The sequence below is a fragment of the Poecile atricapillus genome, chromosome 2, assembly GCF_030490865.1.
Source record: "Poecile atricapillus isolate bPoeAtr1 chromosome 2, bPoeAtr1.hap1, whole genome shotgun sequence".
NCBI lineage: Eukaryota > Metazoa > Chordata > Aves > Passeriformes > Paridae > Poecile > Poecile atricapillus.
In genome coordinates this window covers 131,762,787-131,789,476 of record NC_081250.1, presented here as the reverse complement: position 1 = coordinate 131,789,476, position 26,690 = coordinate 131,762,787, and the positions used below count along the sequence as shown (strand labels likewise).

General features: G+C 38.6%; 1 protein-coding gene across 1 annotated transcript; it reads right to left on the bottom strand.

Moving 5' to 3' along the window:
- Window positions 1–4,716: 4,716 nt before the first annotated feature.
- POP1 (POP1 homolog, ribonuclease P/MRP subunit) lies at window positions 4,717–26,668 on the bottom strand. The gene is made up of 15 exons (XM_058833242.1): window positions 26,430–26,668; window positions 23,610–23,777; window positions 22,604–22,779; window positions 20,003–20,251; window positions 19,337–19,424; window positions 18,870–19,045; window positions 17,999–18,249; window positions 17,776–17,869; window positions 16,904–17,015; window positions 15,829–15,948; window positions 10,722–10,837; window positions 9,247–9,438; window positions 8,240–8,394; window positions 7,155–7,496; window positions 4,717–6,354 (listed from the first exon to the last, which is right to left on the bottom strand). Exons 1-15 carry the CDS (start codon window positions 26,548–26,550, stop codon window positions 5,694–5,696), a joined length of 3,021 nt encoding a protein of 1,006 aa, XP_058689225.1. The 5' UTR covers window positions 26,551–26,668; the 3' UTR covers window positions 4,717–5,693.
- Window positions 26,669–26,690: the final 22 nt, after the last annotated feature.

The following is a 26,690-nucleotide window of genomic DNA, read 5'->3' as shown; positions in this document are numbered from 1 at the left end:
AAGCCTCTTGCCTCGTGCAAACGCTTGCACAACGCCACACTGTAACATCGGTGAGTTCTGGCTTCACACCAGTATGTTGTACCACAAAAAGGGGTTGGATGCTTATGACACCACAAACAGGCCTCCAGGCAAAGAAGGAATTGCTATTTTCTGGATATTTCTGCTTTTGTTGGATAATCCAAAAAGGACTAACCTATTTCATGTCTACTAACCTCAAAAAGAAAACCTTTTTTAGAGAATTTTATTCCCCCCCACAAATTAACACAGAATGGCAGGATCAGGATCTCTGAGCTATTTTTTAGACTTACCCTTCTGTCTCCAACATCAAAGGATTCCAGAGCATTGTATGGGAAGGACTGGCTTTCACAGCTGTTTACAGAATGCTGTCACACTGCTCCAAGAGCAGCTTCTACTGAGGTTGTTTTCTCAGGCTCCAGACCGTGTCCCACTGGCTGCTGCTGGACACCTGCAACACCCCATAAACCTCCTCTGTCCCAGAATCAGGTGTGGGGAGACTTCAAAGGATACAGAAATCTGTAGTTTTGGGGTTGCCATTTCAGAAGTTGGGCCATTGTGTGCTGCCTATTGGCATAAAAGGAAGTTTTTCAAGATACCAACAGGAACTACACCCATTTTTTTTTTAATAATTAACTCTAATGAATACAAATAATTAATGTCTCAAAACACAGTAGCTCAGTGAAAGCCCTAAAAAGACTAAGGGAAACTAAAATTAATCTGTTTTTAAAACATTCCTCAGCCTACTATGTACTAATGCTCATTTTCATCTGCTTCTCTTTGAAAAAACAGAAAGAACTGGTTACAGTTCTCAACCAATTTCATAAATTTTTGTGCCTTCATTTGGAACCCCCTTCATGTATTTGCCAACTAATTTAAAAGAATTATTGCATTGCAAAAATATTCAGAAAACCTGGATGCAATTGATTCCTGTAAGACACTCTGTTCTACAGGAAAATAAATTATCTATTTTTAACCCTTTAATCCCTGCTGGTCTGTACCAAAACTACTTCCACATGTATCTTAAAAAATAAAAATCACTGCATTAAGCAGCTGCCCGTCTGAAAAGTGCATTTTTAATTGCAGATTTACGGTTTGTTTTTCTGTGCATGCACTCTGGATTTTTTTCAGTGTGAGGAACAGTAACATACTTTGATGTGTATGATCCCTCTTTCCCACCCAAGCCAACTCATTCTGAGCAACTGGCTTTGCCTCTGGCTTGAAGCTTTCTTGGATGGCACCTGAAACAACCCAAGTAAGTTTTTATAAAAAAGTTTTTACAGTATTTATAAATAATTACAACTGTAGACACACAGGATTCATTATTAGAGCCACAGTTAAAGCAACTGGGGTATCTCTAGTGGGTAGAAGGAAGGGGCTCACTCCTGAGGTGCCACTTAAAGTAATTTCTGAGTCATAAAGCTCCAGATAATTTGCAGGTACTTGAGCTCTCCCCTCCATCACAACCATTTTGGTCTTTTTTAAAAAAAACACAGTTTCTAGGCTAAGAACAGAATGCTGAGAAAAGGACTGAGCTGAAACAGCTTTCTCATCCTGGCTATTTATTTGATCTTCAGATGAAATACTGAATTACACCATCCTTTCTGGAAAGTTGCAGAAAATCCTCACATATTTGGGTCATGAAATTTGTGTTGCCCTCTTCCTTCAGACTGCTTTTTCATTCTCTGCTTTACTCTTGCTTTGACCTGAGTGTCTTTTTGATTTTGTTTCTTAAGAATTGGACTTAGCTGTCAGAATAGCAGCACTGCTCTAAGCCCATGATGAAAAGACAACTAGAATGTATCAAGCAAGCTGATGCTAGTTGATGTTACACACATCTTGGAGTGTCTAAAAAAATGTTTTAAAAAAATCATTCTGTGCAGGCATATTGCTACTGTAGAAGAAACTGAGTTTCTTTGAGACCCACTGCAATAAATAAAATATGTGTTTTGTCTTTTGTCACTTCACCTACTTTGAACTACCATGAACTCATTATTTTGACCAGTGTCAAGCTGGCTCTGACTTTCAAAGCTGGCACAAAATAGTTTCAGCCCATATCCCCTATCCTTTCTGAGTTCTTATTATTCCATACAATTTTACTTGCTCTTGCAGGGATTTGATCAGACCAGTGTTCACAAAGAACTGTAGTACAGCTGAGTTGAATTTGCAAGAGGTAAATTGTGGGTGTTGTTTACATTGCTGACCTCTGGGAATATCACTTAGAAGAACAGGATTTTGGGTTGGGGTTTTCTGTATGTTGTATTCTTGGACTATTGCTTTTCTGCTCTTCTCAGTCTTAGTGCTTCAGAAATCTGCCTTTGGTGGTTTACTCCCCTGAGCTCTGTTCCTACTACCTACCTTACATGGACATGAGAATGGATCAGGTTTGACATATCTGGCTCTTTCAGATTTACAGCACTGAAAAAAACCTGTCATGCTGAATTTGACAACTCTTTGTCTGCACATTCCATGATTCCCCCCAAGGCTTCTATCTCCACTGAGTAGTCTGACACCCTGTCAATTATTTTCCCAGATTCGTTTCAACAACCCCAGCTGCCTTTCTGCCAGGTAACTTCTTCCATTACCTACAGGCTGCTGAACAGATTGCCCTGAACATCTTTAACAAACACACAACAATCTGGCCCCAGTCCCACCTCACTTCATCCCACAGAGTCATCACCACCATCCTCTGCAACCTCATTTTCTGGATTTGCGATGGTAAAGAATGTGTATCTTGGAGCTCCTCAGCTTGGTAGGTCCATGAGTCACTGTGCCTGTCAGCAGAGCAGGCAGTGCCACAAAAGTCATGGTTCAGCCTGGGGAAAGACCCTTCACCAGGTGAGTCAAATGCTGCATTTACACAGCTGCTCTGAGGGAGCCGCAGAAAGAGCTACAGGAGCAGTGTGTTTCCATTCAACCTCCTCACTGTGCTACAGAGAATGCCAAAATTGCCTTCTGTGCTTCATTTGAGCTTCCAAAAGCTCTTGCCAAGCACAGAACGAGAGCTAAGGGTTTGTGCTGGCATCCATTTTGAGAAAGTTATCTGGAAGCATGGGAGCTGGAGAGCTTGTGAGAGCTGCCTTCACTAGGCCAGAGCTTCCTAGGTTCCCAAAAAGGCTCATGTATTACAGCTCACAGGAGCTGATCCAAATGCTCTGGGGTAGTTAACCAACGTGTAGCAACTGCAGTAAGAGCAGATGTGGGCTGTAAACTACACCTGATTCAACATGATGAGCACAGACATACTGTACAGCTGATGCACAGATAACACAGGTTTAATTATCCACAGTCTGATTATCCGGTGTTGACATGGTTTTTATGACTAAATCACCCTTGAGACACCCAGAATCTGGAAATCACAACCACAGATAAAAATTTCCTTGCAGCTACATAAAGTCACAGTACTTTTCTGACAAATTTTGGCTGAGATTTTTGAGCATTTTTAACTTATCTGGTTTGCAGTGTATTTTACAAGGAGTGAAGTCTTAAGGCATAAATCATTGACTTACAGGAAAACAACTGTGTAACAATATTACAAGATATACAGAACAGGATGCGCTTGGGTTCCAGTTTCTGTTCACTGGCTCACCAGAGACAAGGATCATAAATCAAAAATAGAGAATGGAAATCAAAGAAAAGTAACAGGAAGTGTCAAAATGAAAACCTGGCAGAAATTACCAATAGGAAGAAAAAAAAGGAAAGAGTCCAGATGTTTTTTTTAAAAAATAAAAACCTGGGAAAGACTCAGTGAACAAAAGATCTACAAGCAGAAAAGAAAAAACCGATAGCTTGGGTGGGGGCTTCTCTTTCTTTCTCACATACAAGCCAGGTCTATTGAGGCAAGAAAATACACATCTATTAAGAAGATGAGGGAGGTGACGAGGGAAAAAACCATATAAAAATCACCTCCCCTCCTTTCTTCACATGAAGCACAGCTCTGGAAACTGTGATCCTAGAAATATTTCAATCAGGCTTACAATTCAAAAGGTTCATTAAATCCGGGATTATTACCATGAGAGAACTTGATCAGAGCAGCCAGGCAGTAAAGTTTAAGGGGCTCCTTATTCACACATACCTACAGGCTGCAGCACTCACAGTCACATGCCAGGAGCGTGTGAATCCCAGCCCTGCCAGCACCAAGCTCTTTCCTCTGGGGCCATCTGCTGGCTTTCCTGCAGATGCTTCCCAGGACCTTTCCGGGACCATGATTGCTTTATCAGGTGCATCAAAGGTGAGCAGTGAGGAGCCATTCAGCACGATTTCTCAGGGAGCTGCAATCCAAGTGGTGCTGGAAACGGCATCTTTCTTTCCCACGTGCCACCACAACTCCCACTGCTGGTGCACATTCTACAATCCATCTTCTGAAGACTTTTTAAAAAAATCCAGCCCAACTTCCAATATTTCCCATGCAATCAGATGTTCTTCTTCCTTCCCCATGTGTATGCCATATTTAAATGGTCCTATATTTTAATAATTTTGGGGGTAAGGCACACTAAATCTTTCCTCCAACAACTCCAGCCAACATTAATAAATTCACCTAAGACTTTCAAATGAAACTGTAAAAAAGGAAATTAAGTTGAACACTGACATTTAGAAAAAGTCATTAACTGATCCATGTTTAATTTCTCTAAGCATCAAACTGTCAATAGACTACTAACTCAAGAATACATTACATTTTTATTTGTACATGATCATTTCAGGATAATTTTACCAACTGGCATATATTTGTATCATGCTGCTACTAAACTACAGTGTATTACTGTAAAATTCCTTTTCAATTTCCTTAAGTCAGGAATGGCTAGATGCTTAAGGCTATCATTAAAAAAAAAAAACAAACACAAAATACCAAACACAAACAACCTATCCACACTACCCCAGGCAAATCAAACACCTTTCTCCCTTTAACCCCCAGCATATTTTACAAGTTTTATGATTGTTTGAACAATATTCATGAACCGTACTGTAACATGAAGAAGCCTTCAATTCTAGCACATTCCATACAAAACTAAATTCATGTTTTGAAAAACAAAAATATCCCCTATTATTAACAGAAAATGTGCGCTGACCCACCACTGGCAATTTGCATCTGAAAGGCTTATTACGTTTCAGACTAGGGAGACGAGGCAGACTGATATGCTTTCCAACTGCTATAATTCAAAATGGCATAGCTGTATTTTATTTGTATTTCATTTAAGCATTCAGCTTTCTCTACATAACTCTGCTGCACTGCAGCCACATATATTCAGATACAAGGAATCAGGAAACCCACTTGCTATATACACTGGATCAGACTGCTTGCAGTTACATGTCGAAGTCCACTGTAAATTTACAGTCCATCTGAGCAAAGACTTCTAAAATTAAGATGATGATTTCCAATACATTGTTATAGCATCCACTGCTTTGAGGAGAAAAAATGAAGAATACGCTTCCATAGAGATAAAGAAGATCATGATAATAATCTGTTAGAAATCCTTAGCAATGCAGAATCAAAAGTAATTCTAGTCTCTTTATGCATTAGTTATTTTCTTGAATAATGCTAAAAAGCTTTTTAATTATTTCATAATCTTAGAGCTGTTTGGGCTCAGAATAACCTCAAATTTAAGACAAATCTGAAAGGCCACAGAATACAAAACAAAATTCTTTGGTGTTTTTGGCATTCTACTGCGCTGCAATGATGTTTAGACCTCAATATTAAGTCTTGCAAATCTGTACTGTAAAGATGCTGGAGTCCTTAACAAAACAAGCCCTTTTTTATCTGCTGGCTGGTTGTGTAACATATAAATTAACCCAGTCAAGCTAACAAAACCCAGTGCTTCTCCACAGCCTGCAGCCAATGAAAAATCCCCTCGAGTGACATACCCCAAGACAGTCCTGGAGCAGTGGGAAGTAACATCTGGGAGAGCATCTGACCAAAGACCAAGAATGAGATCTTCATGGTCCTCAGTTGCCTCTTCATTTGGAATGCCTGCAGGGTCACTCTCTAGAGACTTCACGTTATCCATTTTCTTCCTCCTCTTCTCCTCTTTTTGCTTCCGTACCTTGTCCTTGAATATGTCACGATGTTTGGGCTCTTGTGGACCACAGAAGAGCTTGTCTTTGCTTAGATGCAGCAAGTCATCTTCTGTTGGGATGCAAATCATGGCATGTAATTCAGGGTTCCCCTTTCTCAAGAGCGACAAGTTGACCCAGACGAGAGCCCTTGGGTAGCTCATCAAGACTGGCAAAAAAACATCTTCAGTCATTTCCTTCTGTCCCAGACGAGAAATAAGGCGGATTCGCCGATCTTTCCCAGCAGTGGGGTAACACCAGGCTGATAACTGCATTAGTAGTTTCTCACTCCTATTAAAAATGTTCAAAAATAAACATCAGAGATTGTTATTAACAAGCAGTTCAACAGAAATCCAGCACCCCACATATTTGCGAGAGCACACTTAAAAAAAGGTCTGGGGCTTTCTGTAAACTTTCAAGCTGGTACTTGTATCACTCTTAGCCTAAAAAGAACATTGGTGAGTGGAATTCAAGAGTCTTCTTCAGAAGAAAGGAGACATGTTAAAACCCCCAAAGCCTGCTAAAACCACAAACACACTAAAATCTCCAGTGACACTAATGCAGTCCAGAACTTTCAGTGTTTTCTTCCCCTGGTAACCACAAAAAAATGAAAGACCTGTGTTCAGGCACTTCCCAATACTGTTGCTGCCCTCATGTGTTGCATTGGAATGCAGGGGATTCTCTGTTTTCTAAAGACTTTGTTAAGGAGTGCAAGAACCACCTGTGGTGATATATTAGGGAAGAGAATGCAAGATGATTTTCACAGCAATAGTCCTAAAGTCACAAATATGAGCCTCTAAAAGCTCCATCAACCTGGAAGCGAACAGAATATGCCAACTCTGAGAACACAGTAAATGCCAGTGTTAAATTTAAGATAATTTAAGGAGTTTTCTTTATGTAGTCATCAAGTTTGCTGGAAAAATGCAGGATTTCCACTCAAGAGTAGATTCTGATTAGTGACAAAACTATTTAATCTCACTGTATCTGGATGAAATAATTCTCTCATCTATATAATTAAGGCTGAGCTCTTCTTTTCCCCAATTCAATAAATACCAATAAAGAAATAAAACGTGTGTATTATTTTGACATACCTGAGAACAATAAAGTCACTTGTCTTAGTTTCATCTCTCTCACCAAAATCTTGGGTGCTTGTAACACCCTCTGTCTTTAGGGCACCTTCAGAACTTGTTATTTCCATGGTCTCCTCTTCCTCACCAGTCTCAGGGGAAGCTTCTCTGACCGCTTCTGCTTTGGGGTCACAAAGGGTCTGCCCTTCAGTAGTGCAGCAGTCAGGATGTGGGGAAGAAGGACATAAAAATCCTCCTGAAGCTTTCATTCTTTCTTCCCAGTTCTTGGTCAGCTGCCCCCAAGGACAGATAAAAGGAGACAGAGTGCCCAGCTTGACATAATTTGCCCTTTTTGCAGGTGGACGTCTAAATGATAAATCAATTAAGCAGGTAAGTATATTTTGAAAATCAAGTATTCAAAACAGAAAGGGAACCGACAGTTAACTTTCTAACCTGGTTGAACAAGAATTTTAAAATTACTATCTAGAAAATGCTGCTGTATTTCTGTTCACTATATCCTTTCAGCCATGCTGGAAACATCTACCTGCTCTGCCATCACTGCCTCTTCTTCTGAACTTGTACTTTCCCCTCCTACCTGGGAGGAGAACCAACACCAGCTGGTGTAGAGGACACTTCCAGCTACTCCAAACTCATAGTTAAGAGTTCTCTTTGTTGCAGTAAAAGTGAAGGTAAACTTCAGAATACCTGATATTTAAAATTAGATACGAAAATGTACTTCTAAATTTACTTTATTCTTTAAGACTTGGTAGATACGCTGACATACTCCTTTGCATTCTCTTGCCTCCTCCCCCATTTGCTGCTCAGGAGTCTCAAAATAGTTTTGTTTTTTTAATTGTTATGCAGCCTTGTTACAGCCCTGTAACTGAGCATGTCTCTGGGAATAGAAGGTTTTAATTTATATGCCCTGTTTAGCAGAGTTAAATATATCTAGGAGTCCTTTCTTTTTTATAATACAAATATTTAAAACACCAGTGAAAGGTCTCAGTAAAGGCCAAGTCTAAATGAACACAACAGAAGATAACTAAGGGAATATTTTAAGCAGTATTCATTTTTGTCATTTTCCCCATCAATTTTTAAATTAATGTTACCGTTTGAATTTTTCAAGAAGACTGGTTTCCAGTTCTTTAGCAAACTGCATTCCTGCCTGGCAGTCTGGGAAATCATTTGGAGTGTGAGGTGTTCTTTGGTATTCAGAATGCTTTAATGCCTCTTGCAAGCCACCAACTCGTACACCTCGATATATCTGTTATAAAAACCAAATGCCCAAAAAGCAATGTTTGAATTCATTCTGGGTTCCTAGCTGAAACAAACATTAATGCCCAAAGGTACTTCCTTAGAAAATTGAAAGTCTAACACTTAACCTTTAAAAAATAAGCTTAAGCATGATTTCTACAGTTCTAGATGCTAATTTCAACAAAAAGTTAGTTATGCTCTTTAAATTTAATTCTGCAAAACTATCAACAAAACTGAAGAGAATTTCACAGGTTCTTGTGCATTGCCAGGAAGGTTGTATTACTTCAACAGCCACTGCTCAATGTATTTTAACCATACACTGCAAATATCAAATCCCCTGCACACTCAAAAGCACAATTTTAACTACAGAAAGGTATTAAAACTGTCACCTAAACAGTCAAAGCAGGTTACTTCAAACAGCACAAAGGAGCTGAACTCAAACTTGGTTTTACGCTCTATCCCAAATCAGAGGCAACCAATTTGGTGACAGAGGTGTAGATAGCCAAGCTGGAAATTGATTAGCAGCAGGCCCTAAATGATTTCTCTTTAGAGGCATATGCTTGTAGAAACACAGAGAGGTATAGCTTCAGCTTTCTCTCCTGACTCCTCACTGATTTGCTGCTTCTAGACTGCCATGTGGCCATAGTTATACCCAACAAAATACATGGAAAGCTATTGTTTAAGTTTGAAGACCAAGCTTCTGTCATGAACCAGTTCATACACCGTTTTTTAAAGTGAAATTTTGATCCTGTAATTAGGAATTGGTTATATAATATGAAGTACACTCTCTAAAATTGATTAATTTAAACTAAATTATACAAATTATCAAATTAACTGGCAATTTGCCATCAAAGTCACTTACAAAAGGAATCCAGAAAGCCATGCCCCAGCCCTTTGGGAGATAGATATCCCAGCCACTCCCCCATCCTGGTCGATCTTCTCCAGTCATTTTTCCCGGCTGCTGCACCAACAGTATGGGAATCTTAGATTCACAAGGACCCAAATCAAGGTGTGATCCAGGTACCAGTAACTGAGCTCTCATATGGTTTAAATCCTGAGAAGGAGGAGACATTTCCCATAAGTTAATAACCATTCTTCTTCCCTCTTCCAGATACCGTTCCAAGATACAGAGAAAAGTTGAGTTTAAAGCTAGGAAAAAATACAGTAATACACTATATATTTGAACAGAATTTCATCAAGGCATGAAAAATTATTTTAGAAAAGAGTATTAGGCACCCTTTTTCTCCCCTTCTTACTTCCATAGTCCTTGATAAAGAGCAGGTACAAGGTACAACATAGATGAAGGAGGTAAAACCACTCTGAACAGGTGCTTTCAGTCTGTCAATATATGGAGCAAATCTGAACTATGTCCAAGGAGATGGGAAGAAGCTTTGGTCATCAGTTTCACATAAAGCATACTGGCATTGAGGTTTTGTCAATCACCGGCTGTTATATTCCATTGTACCACATTAAGAATATATTTATGAAGAAATAGACCATTAGACTCCCTGTGTTTTATCAGGTAAACATTAAATTTCATGACAGCATAAAGAACACTGTCATATATAAAAAGATTGTGCTGATAACTGTCATGTACTAGTATAATATTTTCTAAGTACTCTGCTTTTTTTTACACTGTCAGACAGTTTGAAAGAGCACAAAATTAATTTTCAGAAAGAATATTTAGAAATATGTTTTTGCCACACAAATGTTTTCTCTGTCAGATTACAATGGTGCCAAAAGTTTATCATCTCTTGGGACTAAATCACCTTTTTATCCATGCATTTTATGGGCTGCCCTCCAATGAAAATGTCAATGAAAACGTCTAGATAGGAGACTTCAAACCCACAACAGCAAACTTGAAGTTGTCTACAAATCACAAGATATTGCCCAGCATACCCACAGCATAGTGTGCTGCAGTTCAGAAACACAGGATTTCTTTCCTTTCAACTTCCACAGTTCTCTTCATCATCAGAATTGTTCTGACTACAGCTAAAGGCCAAAGCCTTCCTGTGTCACTCTTCTCAGCTGCATGAGTCAAGGTGATGTATGAAAATCCAATTCCAAACCTTTCTGTTACATAAACCCACAACTGTAGTCCTGTAGGTAATCCAATAAAGCTTTCTTTTAATTGAATCCATGCTCAATGGCTGTGCATGAACATTATGCAAAGGCTACAAAAAAACACTTCATGTCAGCAGCTGGATACTATGACATTAAGGAAGCTATTGATTAATCTTAGATTTATCAGATTTTACACAGATTACAAGAGTCTATTTCTATGGACTCCATGAATCATTACCCATTTCCTTCATGGCAATCCACCCACTTAGTTACCTGCTCTGAGATTTTATTTTCAGTGACGTTCTTACAGATGTCATGGTCCCAGATAAAGCTGTGAGCACAGTCTGCAGGTACACCCTTCAGGTACAGCTGCCTAACTCTATCATTATCTATAAAAGAAAATAACCTTTTAAAAAAAATCATATTATTTCTGTGATTTGAGTACAAAATTATCAAAGCCACTTCCATATCATAAGTATAATGAGCAGACAACCAAGAAAAGCCTATTAAAAGCTTGACAAGCATCACTGCCTCTGGCATATCTTACTATCACATGTTTTTCCAAATACAAAATAAAAATCAACTGTTACTGTTAGAAAGACTAACCTGGTATTTTCTCATCCGCATTTCTTCTTAACAAAAGACATGACTGCTGTCAATATAAATTTGATCTTTACATACCACCTTTAATATTCTGGAATCTGGGCTTTCTGGCAGAGTGTGAAGCTCAACAGATTTGGTGAAAATCAGAAAGGACGACATTATAAAGCCTGAAGTAAGTCTGCCTAAATAAACTTGTAAGGGAAGCAAGAGCTGCCTTTAAGAAATGTACATACAGGAAACATTTGTATGGCTATGACTAGCATGCAACACTTATTTAGTACTAGTTTCCTGCTCTGGTTCTTTTCAGGCTGTGTGCTTCAAGAAGGGTACTAATCTTGCTTATGTCTGCATAAATCAACAGTTATGTACATTACTGAAGATAAACAACAATTGTAGCTTTAAAATGGATTCCCGAAGTATTAAATAACCTATCTGTTCTTCAGTTTTACAATCTAAGGAAAGCAAAGAAGATGTGTACCTACCTTTAGTGATCTAAGGATTAATAGCCTTCAATGTACAGTACAGCATGTAGTGAATGCCTATCCATTTAAGTAAAGTAATTCTTATCAAGAACAATACAATGAACCTATAAATAGTTCTGTGATTAAAAACTTAGAGGGATTGTTCTTTTTTTCATCATCCACAAGGTCTTACATATTAAAGGAACTTAACAGGGTTTGTTTTGTTTTTTAAAGTTTTTTAAGTCTTTTTAAAATATGTAATTTTTCTGCTAATTTTTCCAGGTAATGTAGACAAAGACTCAAAGACAAGATTTGTATTATTCAGTGGTACTAACAGTACCTAGCAATAGGTACTGCCAAACATAACTGCAATAATTATTTATTTAAAATCCATAGTCTTTAAGATGCACCCACTACTAAAAGATGTAAAATCCTTTGCAAGAAATATTAACAACTGCAGCACTTGTGACAGTTTGATGATGTTACTGATACTAGCCATGCGTTCTTCCTAATGCATTAGATTTATGTGAGGAGAAGAAATGGAAAAGAAATGATCAGATTACGGTGGCATTCCTTCAAATTAAGAACAATAAAACTAAAAAGGGAATCCTTGCCCATTAAGCAGAATTCCTTCTCTGACCAAAAATTATGAACAGGAACCTAAGAGAGCTCAACACTCCTACAGGCAAAGCACATTCTGTTTGGAGATAAAGCAAGTATTAATGTCTCAAAAGAAGGGAGCAACAAAACTGTGGGTGGTGGTGGTAGGGAATGACTTCCTGATTCTTACAGGTATTATTGTTATAGATAACCAAAGGGGAAGGGCACATAATTACAAGCATAAAGTAAGGATAGTACCTTTTCCATCTTCTGTACAGAAAGCATTTCTGAACACCAGAATCACTTTATGTTAAATTATTTAAACATGTTCTAGTTCTTTCAACTGAAAATTATTCATTGAAAATTTCTCTGCTTTTTTTAACACTTCTTTCTATTACTACAGTTCAGGCAGCCTATCCTTGTCATATTCTCAGAGTTCTTTGCAATTCCTGTGTTCTGTAATGGTATGAATATTTGTTTCCCCACTATAGAAAGACCTTTTAAGTCAGTGTCTTTTCATCACCACCTCTCATCCAATATTCTCCTTATTAGCCTAAAATATTCTTCTCTAACTTGGTACATTCCTTCTCTTCCATCCTCACTGAACCTGGAGAATCTTTTCTTTCTACTAAGCGTACTATATTTCAAATCATAATCCCAAATCTGCACACCAGTTCTTCTTACCTCTCTCCTGTTTTCTTCAGTCCATATTTTAAGATTTCTGGGGAAATAACCTTACTGATGAATAAGTTGCTGGTAATAGTGAAAGTAAGATGTTAGGGCTAGTATAGGAAATAGGAAGTTGCACTATGAAGAACATGAAGATCATCAACAAGCTACCTCTGCTGGTGTCAATGGTTGGTGTTTAGACAATACAGGCAGATAGAAGACTTTGCACCATTTCAATCTATTGATCTGATTTCATAGTTGATTATCTGTCTTACAGACAGGCCCAAGAGTAGTTTGAATTTAAAATTTTCCTTCCTCCCTTTCACAAAAAAAAAAAAAAAAAAGCAGCAAAAAATAGAAGCACTGCCCAGGAGCAGTCTGAGAGTCCTATGTGTATGCAGGGAGGGTGGGTATCAGGAGAGATGGGGACAGATACCTACATCTCTGCAAGAGGTGCATTTACAGGCATGGACCCAGGAACTTTACTTTTTCATGATGTATTCTCCTTCTCTGCATCTCATTCACTGATTATGCAGAAGTTTCACCATACTCCATGTTAAATGTTTTCAAGGCAGTGGAATTTGTTTTCTCAAGAGAAGACGGTAACAACGTATCAAAATGTCAGCAATGCACTTTAAACTGGAGAAAAGAACAGTACTAAAGTGCAGTCATGTGAGAACTGACTGCTTACTGGGAGTCTTGACTCCAGCCTAAAGAAATAATGACAGCTGATTTGATTGAATCTGATCAGCCCGTGTTCATAGGACACAGCTTGCACATATGTACTGAAGACATAAAGTAACTGTGAAAGACTGAAATTACATTTGATTTGTTAGTGTGTTACGGGGAAAAACTACACAGGCATATCTCAGAACAGCATTTTGGAAAAAAACCAAAACAATATGAACAGGTATGCAGCATTCCACTAACTGTGTGTATGACAATCCCCAGCAAAGGTGATGGCCATAACTTACCTAAACTATTCACTCATTTGACAAACAATGCATCTTTAAATTAGTACAGTTTATCTAAGAAAATCAGTTAGCTTTTATAAAACACTGAATAAGAGAGGCGAAAATACATATGGAACCTGGATGCTAACATATACAGTGCTATTTCAGTCTTACTAATACTAACCCTAAAAAGTACTTGAATGTCCAAGAAGCAAAAAAGGGGGGAAAAGTGTGGAATACACCAATGGTTCCCTTTTATTGCTCAATAAATAAGATTTAAGACAAAAAAAATACTATTAACATTTTTAATAGAGGTCTGCTCACAAAATTACTGTATCTGAGCAAGTTCACAACATAATCAAGGCTCAGAAAGTTTATGTAATTCTAAGGCTCAAAAAATTACTTTTTTTCAGAAGGGGGAAATTAATAGCATTGAAATGGAATTACAGATCCTGAAGAAGGGGCTACTGGAAGACAGTAGTACTGTCTGTCCTCTCATCCTTCTGCCTACTCAACTTCCTCAGCTGCATGTAACAGTAAGTTATTTAGCAGAACCTAATTTGAAGGTACTATGCCGTTTACCTTTACTTGCTAGCTGAACAAGGACCTCCTCCATCTCCTAAACAGAAGTCAGAGAGGACAGAAGCAGTTTGAAGTTCATGATGAAAAGAAAAAACAAATACTCAGAAAGAAACAAAAAAGCAGCACCAGCTTTTCTGAGTATTTGTGGTATAGAAGATATTTTGCATGTGAAGGATAACTCCAGGTAGAAAGATGGACATTCCTTTTCAGCCAAAGGAAAAAACAGAGGTGCTCTTGACTCCCTATCTTATGCCATTACCTCTTTACCATGGCCATCATTCCTGAGGGAAAACCAGCTCCAGCAGCAGGAGAGAAACTACTATGAGACATTTAAAATACCTAAATGCCTTCTGTTGATCTTGCCTTCTTAAACACATCCTCACAGACATGACAAGCAGAATGAAACACACTGAATCACTCTCTGTAGCTGCTAACTCTTCTAGAAGCTCAAACCAGTACCTGTAAACAAGTGCTACATATCTCACCTTACTTCTCAGCAGGACGGAACCAAAGTAGAGGTCATGTATGCTGCAGCATTTCCAACAGGAACACTAATGATGAGAAAGTTAGCTGAGCAGAACTAATTAACAGAAAGGCTGTTCTGGATACAGAGGACAGAACAGGAGGATGGAAGAAAATGAAAATAGTAGAATTTTAGAAAGAGCTAAAAGCAACTGAAAGAGGTGCTCAACCTGACTTAAGTGATATGTAAGACTAGATTATTCCAGTGTCTTGCAAACAGACCACCAAGGAAATTCAGTATTTTGAAGTCTCTGGAACTTTCAACTTGTCCTATTTGCTGCTGCTTGCTAGCTGACTATCATGTTTCTCCTATTAGGTGAGGCAGCCTGTGCTCAGTCAACCTAATTGGGAATGCCTGCACTGTACACAAACCCCTGTACATACTTTTGCACATTTTCAGAGGACATTCACATCCATCTGAATTTGAATTTTGCACTGAAACATCGTGTAAGTCAACACTAAAATGAAAATTTCAGAAGTTATGCCTGCATCTTTCATTTTCTATTTGATTTTTGATTCATTTTCTATTTTTTCATTTACCTTGGCCATCTGAAACACTAACCCTGCAAAATTTTTTCACAGTAGAATTGCAACTTTCAACATCTTAGGCCTATAAACCAGAAACAACAGGTATCTTCTTGGGTAGATAAACAGGAAGACTAAACACCAAACAGAAACTTACTATGGAGCTTTTAGCACCCGGATGGCCTTGCCAGGATTCGAACCTGGATCATCTGTATGGTCAGACAGAGGCTTCCACTGAGCACAAGACCAGCTTTGGTGCATGTCCCTCCCTCACAACTGCTGCTCTAAAACCTATGCAACTTTCAAGCTGTTTCTATTCTGCCTGTGCTCTGGAACTGGGAAATATTTTGAACCAAAACCTAGAGGAAAACAGCAGGAGACAATCCATAGAAGATGACAGTAAATGAAAACAAAAGCATAGAGAGAAACTAAATCTCTTCATATAAAATAGACAGGGGATTTTACCTCGGTATTTTTCAAAGTCAGGCATGGCTTTTGTCTTCTTTTTTGGCAAATTGACTCGAGGATCTCCAACAGTGAGGCCAAGTATTGTACCTGCTGGCATATCTGATGGTGAGCTCATCCCTTTAAAAACACACAGATGAACATTGCAATGAAACCACCAATTAAGTTGTGATCTTCTTCTGCACTAGTATTTTTGTGCTTTTTTGCTTGCAGGGATGTGACACCACTGTAAGCCAGTGAAGCAATCCAGAATACTCCAACATATTTTGAAAAATCACCAATGCTTGTTAAATGTTCAATAACAAAGAAGTCAACAACAGCAGTGCACGACTTGGTTTGCAATTACATTTACCTTTAGCATATAAGTGAGGTCACTGTCACAGACTCAATTCATCCTTTGCATTTGACAAATTTCAAAGAACAACCAACCTTTGTTTTACACGTGTCTTCAAGAGAAAGGAAATTTAGAAGTGTTTTGTAAAAGTTTTACCTCATCTCTGCTTAACTGCCTCATATTGGATAGACAACTTGAGATCTACCAAAGCCAGTTGCTTACCTGCTTCAGTGCTAGAAATTGAGGAAATATTGTTAACTTTATGATTCTTTACAATCAGCCAAATACACAACTGTTAATTTAGAAATGAACATATATAAATGAAGTAAATACTTTCAGTCTGGATTGGAGGCTACCATTTTATCTGTGGACGTACTGTACAACTTACTGTCTTAATTTTAAGTCTGTGGTGAGAGAGAATGAGAGGATACATTAGACTGTATATCCCATCAGCAATCCCAAATTTAAGTTCACAAAGATAAAAAGCAAAATTCAGTTTCTCTATTAAAAGTCTGAACTACACAGAGGATTTAAATTCCCTTAAATACTCCCAATGTAACATTTTTCAATTCCTTGCCATGCCCTGGCAAGTACCTAAGCACCTTCTCAAAGGCATCACTCTCTTGATCATGCAAAAAATAAGCATGTCCAAACTGAAGTCAAGTTTATTAGCATGCAAATTTTGACCATTAGATTTTAAGCTTCCCCCCATTCCACCCATAGCACCCACATGCAAAATACCTTCCAATAGCTCAAAGATAGCACTCTGACATTGATGAAGAGATACTTTTTCAGAGTCCTTGCAGTTTTCTACCCACCAGTTATTCAGTTCTGTCTCTGAATCTGCCATCTCCTGGAAAACAATGTATTTAATTAAACTCAAATGGTTATTCATTATTTTCTATCAGTATGAATTCACTTTCTGTTTGCCTTAACCACTATAGTCACTTTCTTCCTCTTCAAGTTTTAAACCAAAGTAATTTTTGGTTTTCAATACCATAGTTTACAATAATCTCTAATAAACTGCACAGTTTAACGTGTGTTCCAAAAAGAAATAAAGCAATCTACAGTACTTCCTAATTCTGTTATTAATTATTTCTTAGAGAAAGCCAGAGATTTCATGGCCTCATCATGTTCGCTTCAAGAGACAAAAAAACCCCTTTAAAACCACAGTGATGCTATATGCCAAGAAGTGGATGAAAAACCTAAATCCTGGAGAAACTCCATACTTGATTGAAAACACATAAGTTTTCTGTACCTTACATGTCTTGCCCTTTAGTTCTAGGTGCTCTAGCTGATTGCTTGAGAAACAGGATGTTTCTCAAAGAGAATATGAATTATTCTGGACCTCTCAGCAGAAACCACACAGCCTGTTCAACAGAACCACTGTTTTTATTTTCTTCCTACTCCCACCTAAAATCCAGGTGAGAGTTCTTCCTGAGATCAGCATTAGTCAAGAGGCTCAACACAGAGACGCCACCAGCGTAATACATAGGCTAGCCTTTATAAAAGGTAAGGCTAGATGATTTATGGGTCTTTCTAGCAAAATGCAAGCTTTCACATTCTAAGAACATTATCAAAATTAAACTAACATCCAAAGTCAATTTCCTTACTGTTTGGACAGAAGCTGCTTTCAGGGTCTCTGTAAGGACGGAGTGTGATAATGGGCCAATCAGCCGGTATCTGAGAATCTCCATGCTTCTGTCACTGAAACAGCAAAGTTTCAGGTGAATCTACAATTGTACAACACACATTATTTACCCCAGTACTGTTAAGCCAGAAATGCAGCTATGTTACATGGTTATGGGCCAGTTTCTGACTGTACTGTGAACACACCTGATTGCAACGCCAGTAGTCCGTGCGATCCAAGAGTAGGACTGGAATGGATCTCTAGTGCCATCACCAATTATTTTTTTCACTGGCACAGCTTTTTCTCCTTCTTTATCCTCCTTCTTTCTTTTATGGCCAAGGCTTGTAACAACTTCCACTTGTTTTTCCTCTTGAATTGATGTTATAACAGGCTCAGTAATACAGATTTCTTCAGGCTCTGAACACTGAAAAATTGCTTTTAACTCCCTAAGTATATCCTTAAGAAGAATAAGGTTAGGATTAGGATGATATGCAGTGCACTGCAACCCTTAAATATACTTCTAAAAATTATACTCCATTATTTAATTTTCCTATATGGATTTTAAGGAGTAAAATTTAATTCTGCTGAAGTCAAGGGCTTGCTAAGAAAATCTGTCAGTAATATTGAAAGTTGCTAAGAATTTGTTCTCTTGAAAATTAATATATGAAAAATTGCCTGTGCACAACATTTTACTTTTCTCATTTTCATTTTTTTGAAACTGATAGCTAAGTATGATTATCATGATTATCTGTGATGATAGCCTGCTGGGGATGCCAGTGGAAAGGATATGCACCAAGCAACATCATATTGCACACGTAGCCTGAAGCAACTGACACTAAAAAAACTTTTCAGAAGCTTAAACACTGAACACTTCAGCACCATGCACTTTCACTACAAGCTTTACAAAAACAAGTTGCAGAACATCAATATTGTTAAGAGTAGAAATAGTCTTCCAACTCTCAATTCCTGAAGTCATGTGTTATACCCACTTCTTTCAGACTTTTCAGATGATCTCTTCAGCATTAAAAATGCACAATACATAAAGAAATAAGAGTTCAACTATTTAGGAAAAAGCACCTGCTTAAGAGCCGGATGCACCCAAATCCACAACTGTCTGTTTTCAGACCCATCCCTGGGTTTCCAAATAAATGTAACTGGACCAAGCATATCCTCAGGATAGCGATCTGCTCTGTAAAGATTCAGGGAACCCTCAAATCTTCCAGACAGACAAGAAGCCTCTTGAAATGTCAATCCTAAAAAAGAAGACACTTATTGAAGAAAATAATATGTTGTTTAATAAACAAAGTAAAACTGAAATTCTGTCTGGCTGCTGAGTGACTAAGGTAGTACCATAATCAGCTTATTAATAAACCACTGAAATGTCTAGTCCTACTATGACACCTAAAGTACATTTTTCACTCAAAATCACAACTCAGAATCAACTCTGTTACTACTATTGAGACTGATACATTATTTAAAAAGGAAAAGGATGGATCATCCTTTAGTCTATTCCAAATCTTTATTTTGAACTATGTAAATTTTACCTGAGTCAATGCTACATATTCGAGCAAGTTGCTTCAGAAGGTCATTCTCTTTACCCTTCAACTCCAGGCAACAATAATATGATAAGTCCTGAAACAATATGATAGTATCAAAGTGAGAATAACTCTTAAAAGTAAGCCTGTCAAGAAAAGATCAGACAGGGCTTCACAATTTATTAATTCTATTAAGTAGAATTTCTTCCTTCTCTAAAATTTGCCAAAGTGAAATGAGTTTCTTTATAACTTAAAATTAATAACTTTGTAACTTAAAATTAATAGCTGTAGGAGAGTGGTTTCTTATTTGAGGGCCAACCTGCCTCTCAAACCAAGAACATTAAAACGAATTAAAAAGGACATAAAACAAATTATGTCTCCTCAATAGCTGCTCAGGTAGATGATATAAGGATTCTCTTAATCTCTTAGATCTTGAGAAAACTGAAAATGTAGTATTTCTGTCATAGTTACCACAAGGCTCCTTTAAAGGTTCATCTAATTCTCTCTGAAACTTGCCACTCTGAATTACAATGATAAAATTATTCATTTCATACTTAGCAGTCTTATTGATAGCTGACACAACAGTACTTCAAAGAGACAGAAATATTCATTACAACTAAGCAGTTGATTACTTCAGGTTGGCAAAATATCAAATAAAATATGCAGATATAGTACCTGAAGAAGGCAGTGCTTTGTCATGGCTCGGTAACAAGCCCTGTAGCTCTTCTCTGTAGGGCTGTTTCCTAAACAGTATCCCCATTTCTTTACCATATGAAATCTCTTTGCATGCCAAATATGGGTTTCCAGCCAAATATTCTTTCTTTGCCTGTGATTAAACTCTGCTACCAAATTTATGTGGCGTCTTCTAGCTTTGCGGCATTTAGTCTTTGACTGTTCTTTTTTCTGATGTACAGCTTTCTCAGCCTGTTTTTTAGAAGAGAGGATACTGAAGTAAATCTCAACAGAAAAAATTCTGAAAAGAAAAAGGCTGAAATATAAAGAAATATACAGGAAGTACTAACATTAAGTTACACCATGTTGGATCATTCTTGAGGATAACTAACTTTGACATTTTCTACACAAATCACATCTACAGAAGTATATCAAGGTTTGACTGAAAGCCATATATAAAACAAAATCCCCACATATTCAGAAACTTATCATGAACAGTAAGTGCTGCTACTTCCTGTGTGAAGTTTTTGCCACACATCAATATATTCACATGAACAAATCAATGTGACATGGAAAACGCCTGGAGATTTGAGCTCCTACAGAAGCAGTACAGACTCTCAGACTGACAGAAAGGGCCCTATCACTTCTACAACACGTAGAAGTGGATGACAGAGGACTCTGGGAATATCTTGACCAAATTCTAGACATAGTCAAGGTCTGAACTATTATATGTGGATGCATGGCTAGAGAGGAAGGCTTGATTCCATGTTTGATTTTTCTTTTTGTGAAGAAAAGTGCTAAAAAGAAACAGGACTACAAGACGTACAAAAAGATTCTTAGAATATCCTTTGTAAGCTCACCAAGAAACACTTGACAGCAGACCACTGGTTACAAGAATAGCAAAGGAAAGAAAATGATGCAAGATAAGTGCCAAGAACACCAAAAACACTGAAGCAACCCATGAAATCAAAATAGAACTGAAAAAAAAAAAAAAGTAAGTATCTTCCCATCAGACCCATCATTCATCACAGAGAAGGAAATACAAGCCACTGGATCAATGGTAGGTGACCGGTTCAGAAAGGCAGTTAGAGAAAAAGTAAAAAAAGCACTGTAGGTGAAAAATATACATCTTTAAGCTTATTGAAGAGATAAGAGATGATCCAGGTAAATGTTTCAATGAATATGGTTGTGATAAAGGATCTAAGACAAATGAAGAAAATGCAGCGGATTTGAAACAGATGCCTTTCAAGATGGAGATCAAACACTGAAAAGTAATAGGGAGAACCTTTACAAAAACAAGCAACAGAGATATGACAAGCTGTAAGAAAATGTGAGCCTGTGCAGACACATTAAAAAGACCTGAATTAAGCCACACCAAAAGACCTGAAGACAGAAAATGTAGCAGAAGAAATACAGCTGTTCCAGGGCCAATTAAATAATCTCAAAAATCCAAGAATCCTATGTGGCGTGGAAACAGGGATAGGAGAGTATGTGTGAGCATGTACACAGAAATTAGAAAGGCTGTCACATAAAAGGAGTTAAAAAAGCAGGACTCAAAAGAACCAAATACAAATTTTAGAAAAATCTAGATTTAACAAGGATAACATATAACTATGCAAAACAGCCCATGCCTTCTTCCTTCAGTTCCCAGAAAACAGGCCCAAACTGCATCTCTTGTCATGTCTGACAAAGCAAAAAAAATGTGAACCAAAACAGTAAAATAAGATACATATTGTGAAGATCCAATAAACACCCTAAGAAACATGAAATTGGTGTGTGGCAGGGAAGCATCTGAAACAATTTCTGAACCATGAACAATCATCTTCAGGAAATCAGGGTGGAGGGGACAAGGTCTCAAAAGAGAACACAAAAGAAAAAAAGAATGCAATAAATAAATTTATCAGTCAACCTTAGTACACAAAAAACTTACCAAACAAACTCAGTTGATCACTTTAGGAATTCTCAGAGATGATAAAGTGATCAATGCCAAACACTGGGAAGATCATTCCCCAATAACACTACGCTGAACCAATTTTTAATTTTCCTTTTTAAACATACAGGGAGGCCACAGTGAATAAGGAGCAAGAAACCCCCAAAGGCATGTTCTGACTAAATGTTGAGATACTGCCACAAAATGTCTTTCATGAGTGGTTAGAACTAGTCAATTAGTAAGACTTAAGCTGCATGCAGCTTGCCAATAACCCCAGTGTACCTCCCACATTTGAGCTGTAACACTCAAATCATCACATCAGCTTGAGGCTGGCATGGTCACATCCTAAAGCTGGGGTGGGGTGCAAGGCAGCTCTTACTGAGGACTCCTGGACCAATGCACCACCCAGCCTCTCCTGCAATGGACTCTTTTATCACTACTCTAATAACTTTTCAAGATGTCCAGTAATCACAAAACCAGGGGGTTAGTGAGACCTACTTGAGCTACAACCTGAAACTGAGGTGATCCTAAATTTTGAATTCAAACATGAGTCAAAGTTTAGGGTGCTCAGGGAAGTTTGGTAGAAGTTGAGGTATGAACATTAATAAATATAGAGCTGAATAGTGTGCTTTGGCTGTGCCCACTACATGAAATGCTGTAAAACACACTTATACCTCTTTCCTGGCCATCTCTTGGAGCCGCCTGGGTAGGCGTTTAACATTGTGACTCATTGCTCGCCTTCGCATGTGCCTGGGGAGGGTCTGGAAAACCAGAGAGTTGGAAGACTTCTGCGAAACTGCTTTCAACATGGCATTGATCTCAGCAGCACGAGCTTGAGCAAAGGTAGACACTGCAATGAAAAGAACTAGCATCAGAGACATGACAAACAATAAACCAGAGGAGGATACTGCACGTAAATTACAGAATTACTCCTAGTACAGCAGTCCCATATCCTCTTGACATTAATTACCGTACACTGACACTGAAGAAATATTAGTTGTTTACAAATCCTGAAGTTTACAGATATGGTCAAGCAAATATTTATACATTAATTAATCTGAAAGCTGTTTAACCAACAAATTCTATTTGCATTAAATACTTTTTTGTTAAATTAGAACAGCATTTTTTTCAGCTGGTATTCAGGGAGACGAAAAAATCTTTAGTATGGAAAAAAAAACAGAAGCAGTAACATATTCCAGACTGGTTTAAAAAAACAAAATAAAAATCCAGAGCTTGGTCTCATTTCATGTTTATGGAAGTGTATCTACTATCAGAACACTGCAACATTTTGCAAAGCTGATTTGCTCTCCTAAATAAAAGTTCTGTTAGGTGAGAAGCTGTCCTTAACTTGCATCATCAGAGTAAAATCAGTTTTACTGGCTACATTAAAATCAGATGACTGTCAGTACTCATTCTGCTAGCAAACAGAAACCAAAATGCATATCCCTCACTACAAGAAGGTGTAACTTTTCCACTCAGAAATCTGAAAGGACCCATTGAGCAACAGCTAATCATTGATTCCAGTTCAAAACAACTTCTATGTTTTGGGGAAAATCAGGAAAACCAGAAGACCATAGCATCAGTTCTAATTTTTGCTCTTGCACAAAAATAATGACAGCAAACTTAATCACCAGCAAATTGCCACAGAGAGATAAATTAAGACCTTTCACATATACACACCTGTTATGTATTTTGGCATTTCCTCAGATACACTCTGGTTTCCTCCATGCCATGCTCCTCTGCCTCTCTCTCCTCTACTTTGCCCCTTTGAAAAATATTGGTCCTTCCTGTAAGCAGGCCCAGATGACTGATTTGAAAATTTCTGCTGCTGCTCAGAATGAACATCTCCTGGAAGGTTTAGAGATGGAAAGAGATTAGAGAAACATGAAATAGTCTGAATAACCAATAACTCTATTAGTCTTTTCTCATAAAACTGCATTGCAGACTCCTCCCATTATATTTAATACACATAACTGTAAAAGCCACCAGAAATCAGAAGAATTAACTTCTTTCTTACAGGAATAAATAAGAATTTTATGCTGCCCTGCAGCAAACATGAAGTAGATTAAGTAACTTTTGCACGCTCTGAAAATGATACACAATCCAGACTTTCCCCCAAGGGCAAAATCAGTCCATGGAACATCGTAGTAATTTTTATTATTGTCTTGTCAGAGTTTTAGTAACAAAACAGCAAAGTTATTTTTTCCACTTGTCCCTTGATTTTTTTTTTTTCTATAAGCAAATGTATTCTTGCCTGACATGTATTTTTTTACAGCAATAATTAAGGTGAGCATGATACTTGTACATTGGTACAATAAGTTACTTTTCTGGTACCAGCACTAAAACCAATACTGAAATTAAATAACTAAAACCTACAATAAAGCATCCTAAGGTACAGCAGTTCTTTTCAGGAGTGCTAAGCACCTAGCAAGTACCTAAAGTTTCACATGGCCTTGAAATCCTTATTCAAAGACCTGTGTATATTCAGCCTAACTAATATTATATATTACTTCAGAATACTTTATGTTCAGTTAAGCCTTAGTTATGATTTCTACTACAACTTGAGATACGGTTCTCAGGCAGTTTGTGCCAGACAATTTGACTAAGAAAGGTCCAACCAGCCATTCCTATCACCCCATCCACTACATCAAGACAACTGCTTGAGAGAACATGGGGCCATAGCATTCAGGGAGCTTCTCTAGTGAAAATCAACCTCTGTGTCCACAGAAATAGAGTGAGAGATTAAAAAAAATCAGTTTTCAGGTTGATCAGCTTCTTAAACAAGCCTGTCCCTTTGTCCCAAAAATGCTACCACTAGCATGAAGACCAGCCAGGAGCAGATTCACATTCAGCGGCATCTCAATTCATGAGAACTGAAAAAGGCGAAGAACTTTTCAATTTTCCTTTTTCCATTTCAAATAAGCAAGAAATGGAAGTTTCATGTTCAGCAGCAGTACTGTTGTAGCCCGCTGCAACCACACATCATGCAGAACTGCACTAATACCATATTAAAAATTATTTGGTACAGAAGCAGAAACTAGCTTTTATGTGGAACAATTCCCTGACCTGGGTTTCCACATGCCTGAGAGCAGCATTGTCCAGACACTGAGTTCAGAAGGAAATAGCTGGGAATGAGGAATGGAAACTCAGTAAATCTGGGTAGGCCTACAGCCCCAAATTAACTCAGATCACAAACACACCCTCTTAATGAAGGAAGTAAATATTGTAAACAGAAGACAGAAGATTGTTTAGCAAAACAGTCACTGACTTAATAACTAAAAAATCCTTAAATTATTTTAGCTACTACACAGATCCATAGTTTTGTAACTTCTATTTAGAATTTTTCCTTCCTGTTTCTACAAAACAGCTCTGTAAACCTACAATACTGACACTACAGAAGAATGTTACATGGATGAAAATCCATGTCTTTTAACAGAATGGAAAAACATAACCATGTAATCTTAGAAGTTCCCTGCTACAAATAAAGTTAGAAAAATGTGTTTAATCTGGCAGTACTCCTGTAATGACATTCCAAAATCTTCAGACATGGAGGAGCATAATTTGCTATGTCATTCTGTCTGCTCAGGAACTCTTCAGTCACCTTAATACACAGCGACACATAAGGGTTTTTTCATTCATCACAGAGGCCATTTGTCAACTTCTGAAGGCCTCACAGTAACAAGTCCTTTCATGCATGGGGCTTTTCACAGAAATAATGCAGGCAACAAAATATCTAAATGTGAAGGTGGTGGTGGAAATTGAGGTCCTATTGAAGCATAGTGGATGCAGATCAAACCACGAAGACCAAAAAGGCATCTAGCATACAAGCTGACAGGATCCTGCAGTCTTCAGCTGCAAAGGTTACCTGTGTACAAAATGCTCCAGCAATGACCCAGGACAGTGCCATTTTAGGGACATGCCCTGCTGCCTCCTGCCAATTCCCTTCACAGGCACAGGAGCCACAAGCCCCAGCAGGCAAACTGGGGCATGCAGATCTGAGGGATCTGAGGGAAAATCGGCGCATTTATCCTAACACCAGAAGGCTAAACCAGCCCCTCCTCCTACCAGGTGTGGCGGAAAAGCAAAGGAGAAACTGGATTTGGTACAACATCCAAATTAATTTTACGGCTAGGAACTGCAGGGATTCGAAGGGTAATCGAAGGGATGGTAGGGAGAAGCGCATACTCACAGGGTACAGAATAGTCTGGGTTGGAAAGGGCCTCTGGAGACCATCCGGTCCAGCCCCCCCGCCAAGGCAGGGTCACATAGAGCAGGTTACACAGAACGGGTCCGGCTGGGTTTGGAATGACTTCAGACAGAGACTCCACAAGCCTCTCATGTTAAAGAGAATTCCGTATTAACGGGACTTACGGCAGCACCAGGACTAAAGGAAGCCCTGGATACTCCCACGGCGAGCACCCTGCGGGCTGGGGAGAGGGGGACACTTGGGCCTGAGGGGGATCACCCTGCCAGCCCCGGGAAGGGCTCCCACAGCCGTACCTGGGGGCGGGCAGGCTCTGCTCCCGCCGGCGGCGAAGGGCCCCGGCTCTGCGGGCAGCGTGACGCTGGCCGGCTGATTCCTCATCTTCTTGGCTCGCTTCTTCTCCCGCGCCCCAGACATCTCCGGCGGGGTTGCAGAGCCTCTCCGTAGCGGTCAGAGGAGGGGGGAGGTCGGCGGGCGCAGCAGGTGCAGCCGCAGCCCCCGGCACCAACCCCAACCACGCACTCACTCTCGGCGCGGCCTCCACGGCACACGTGTGC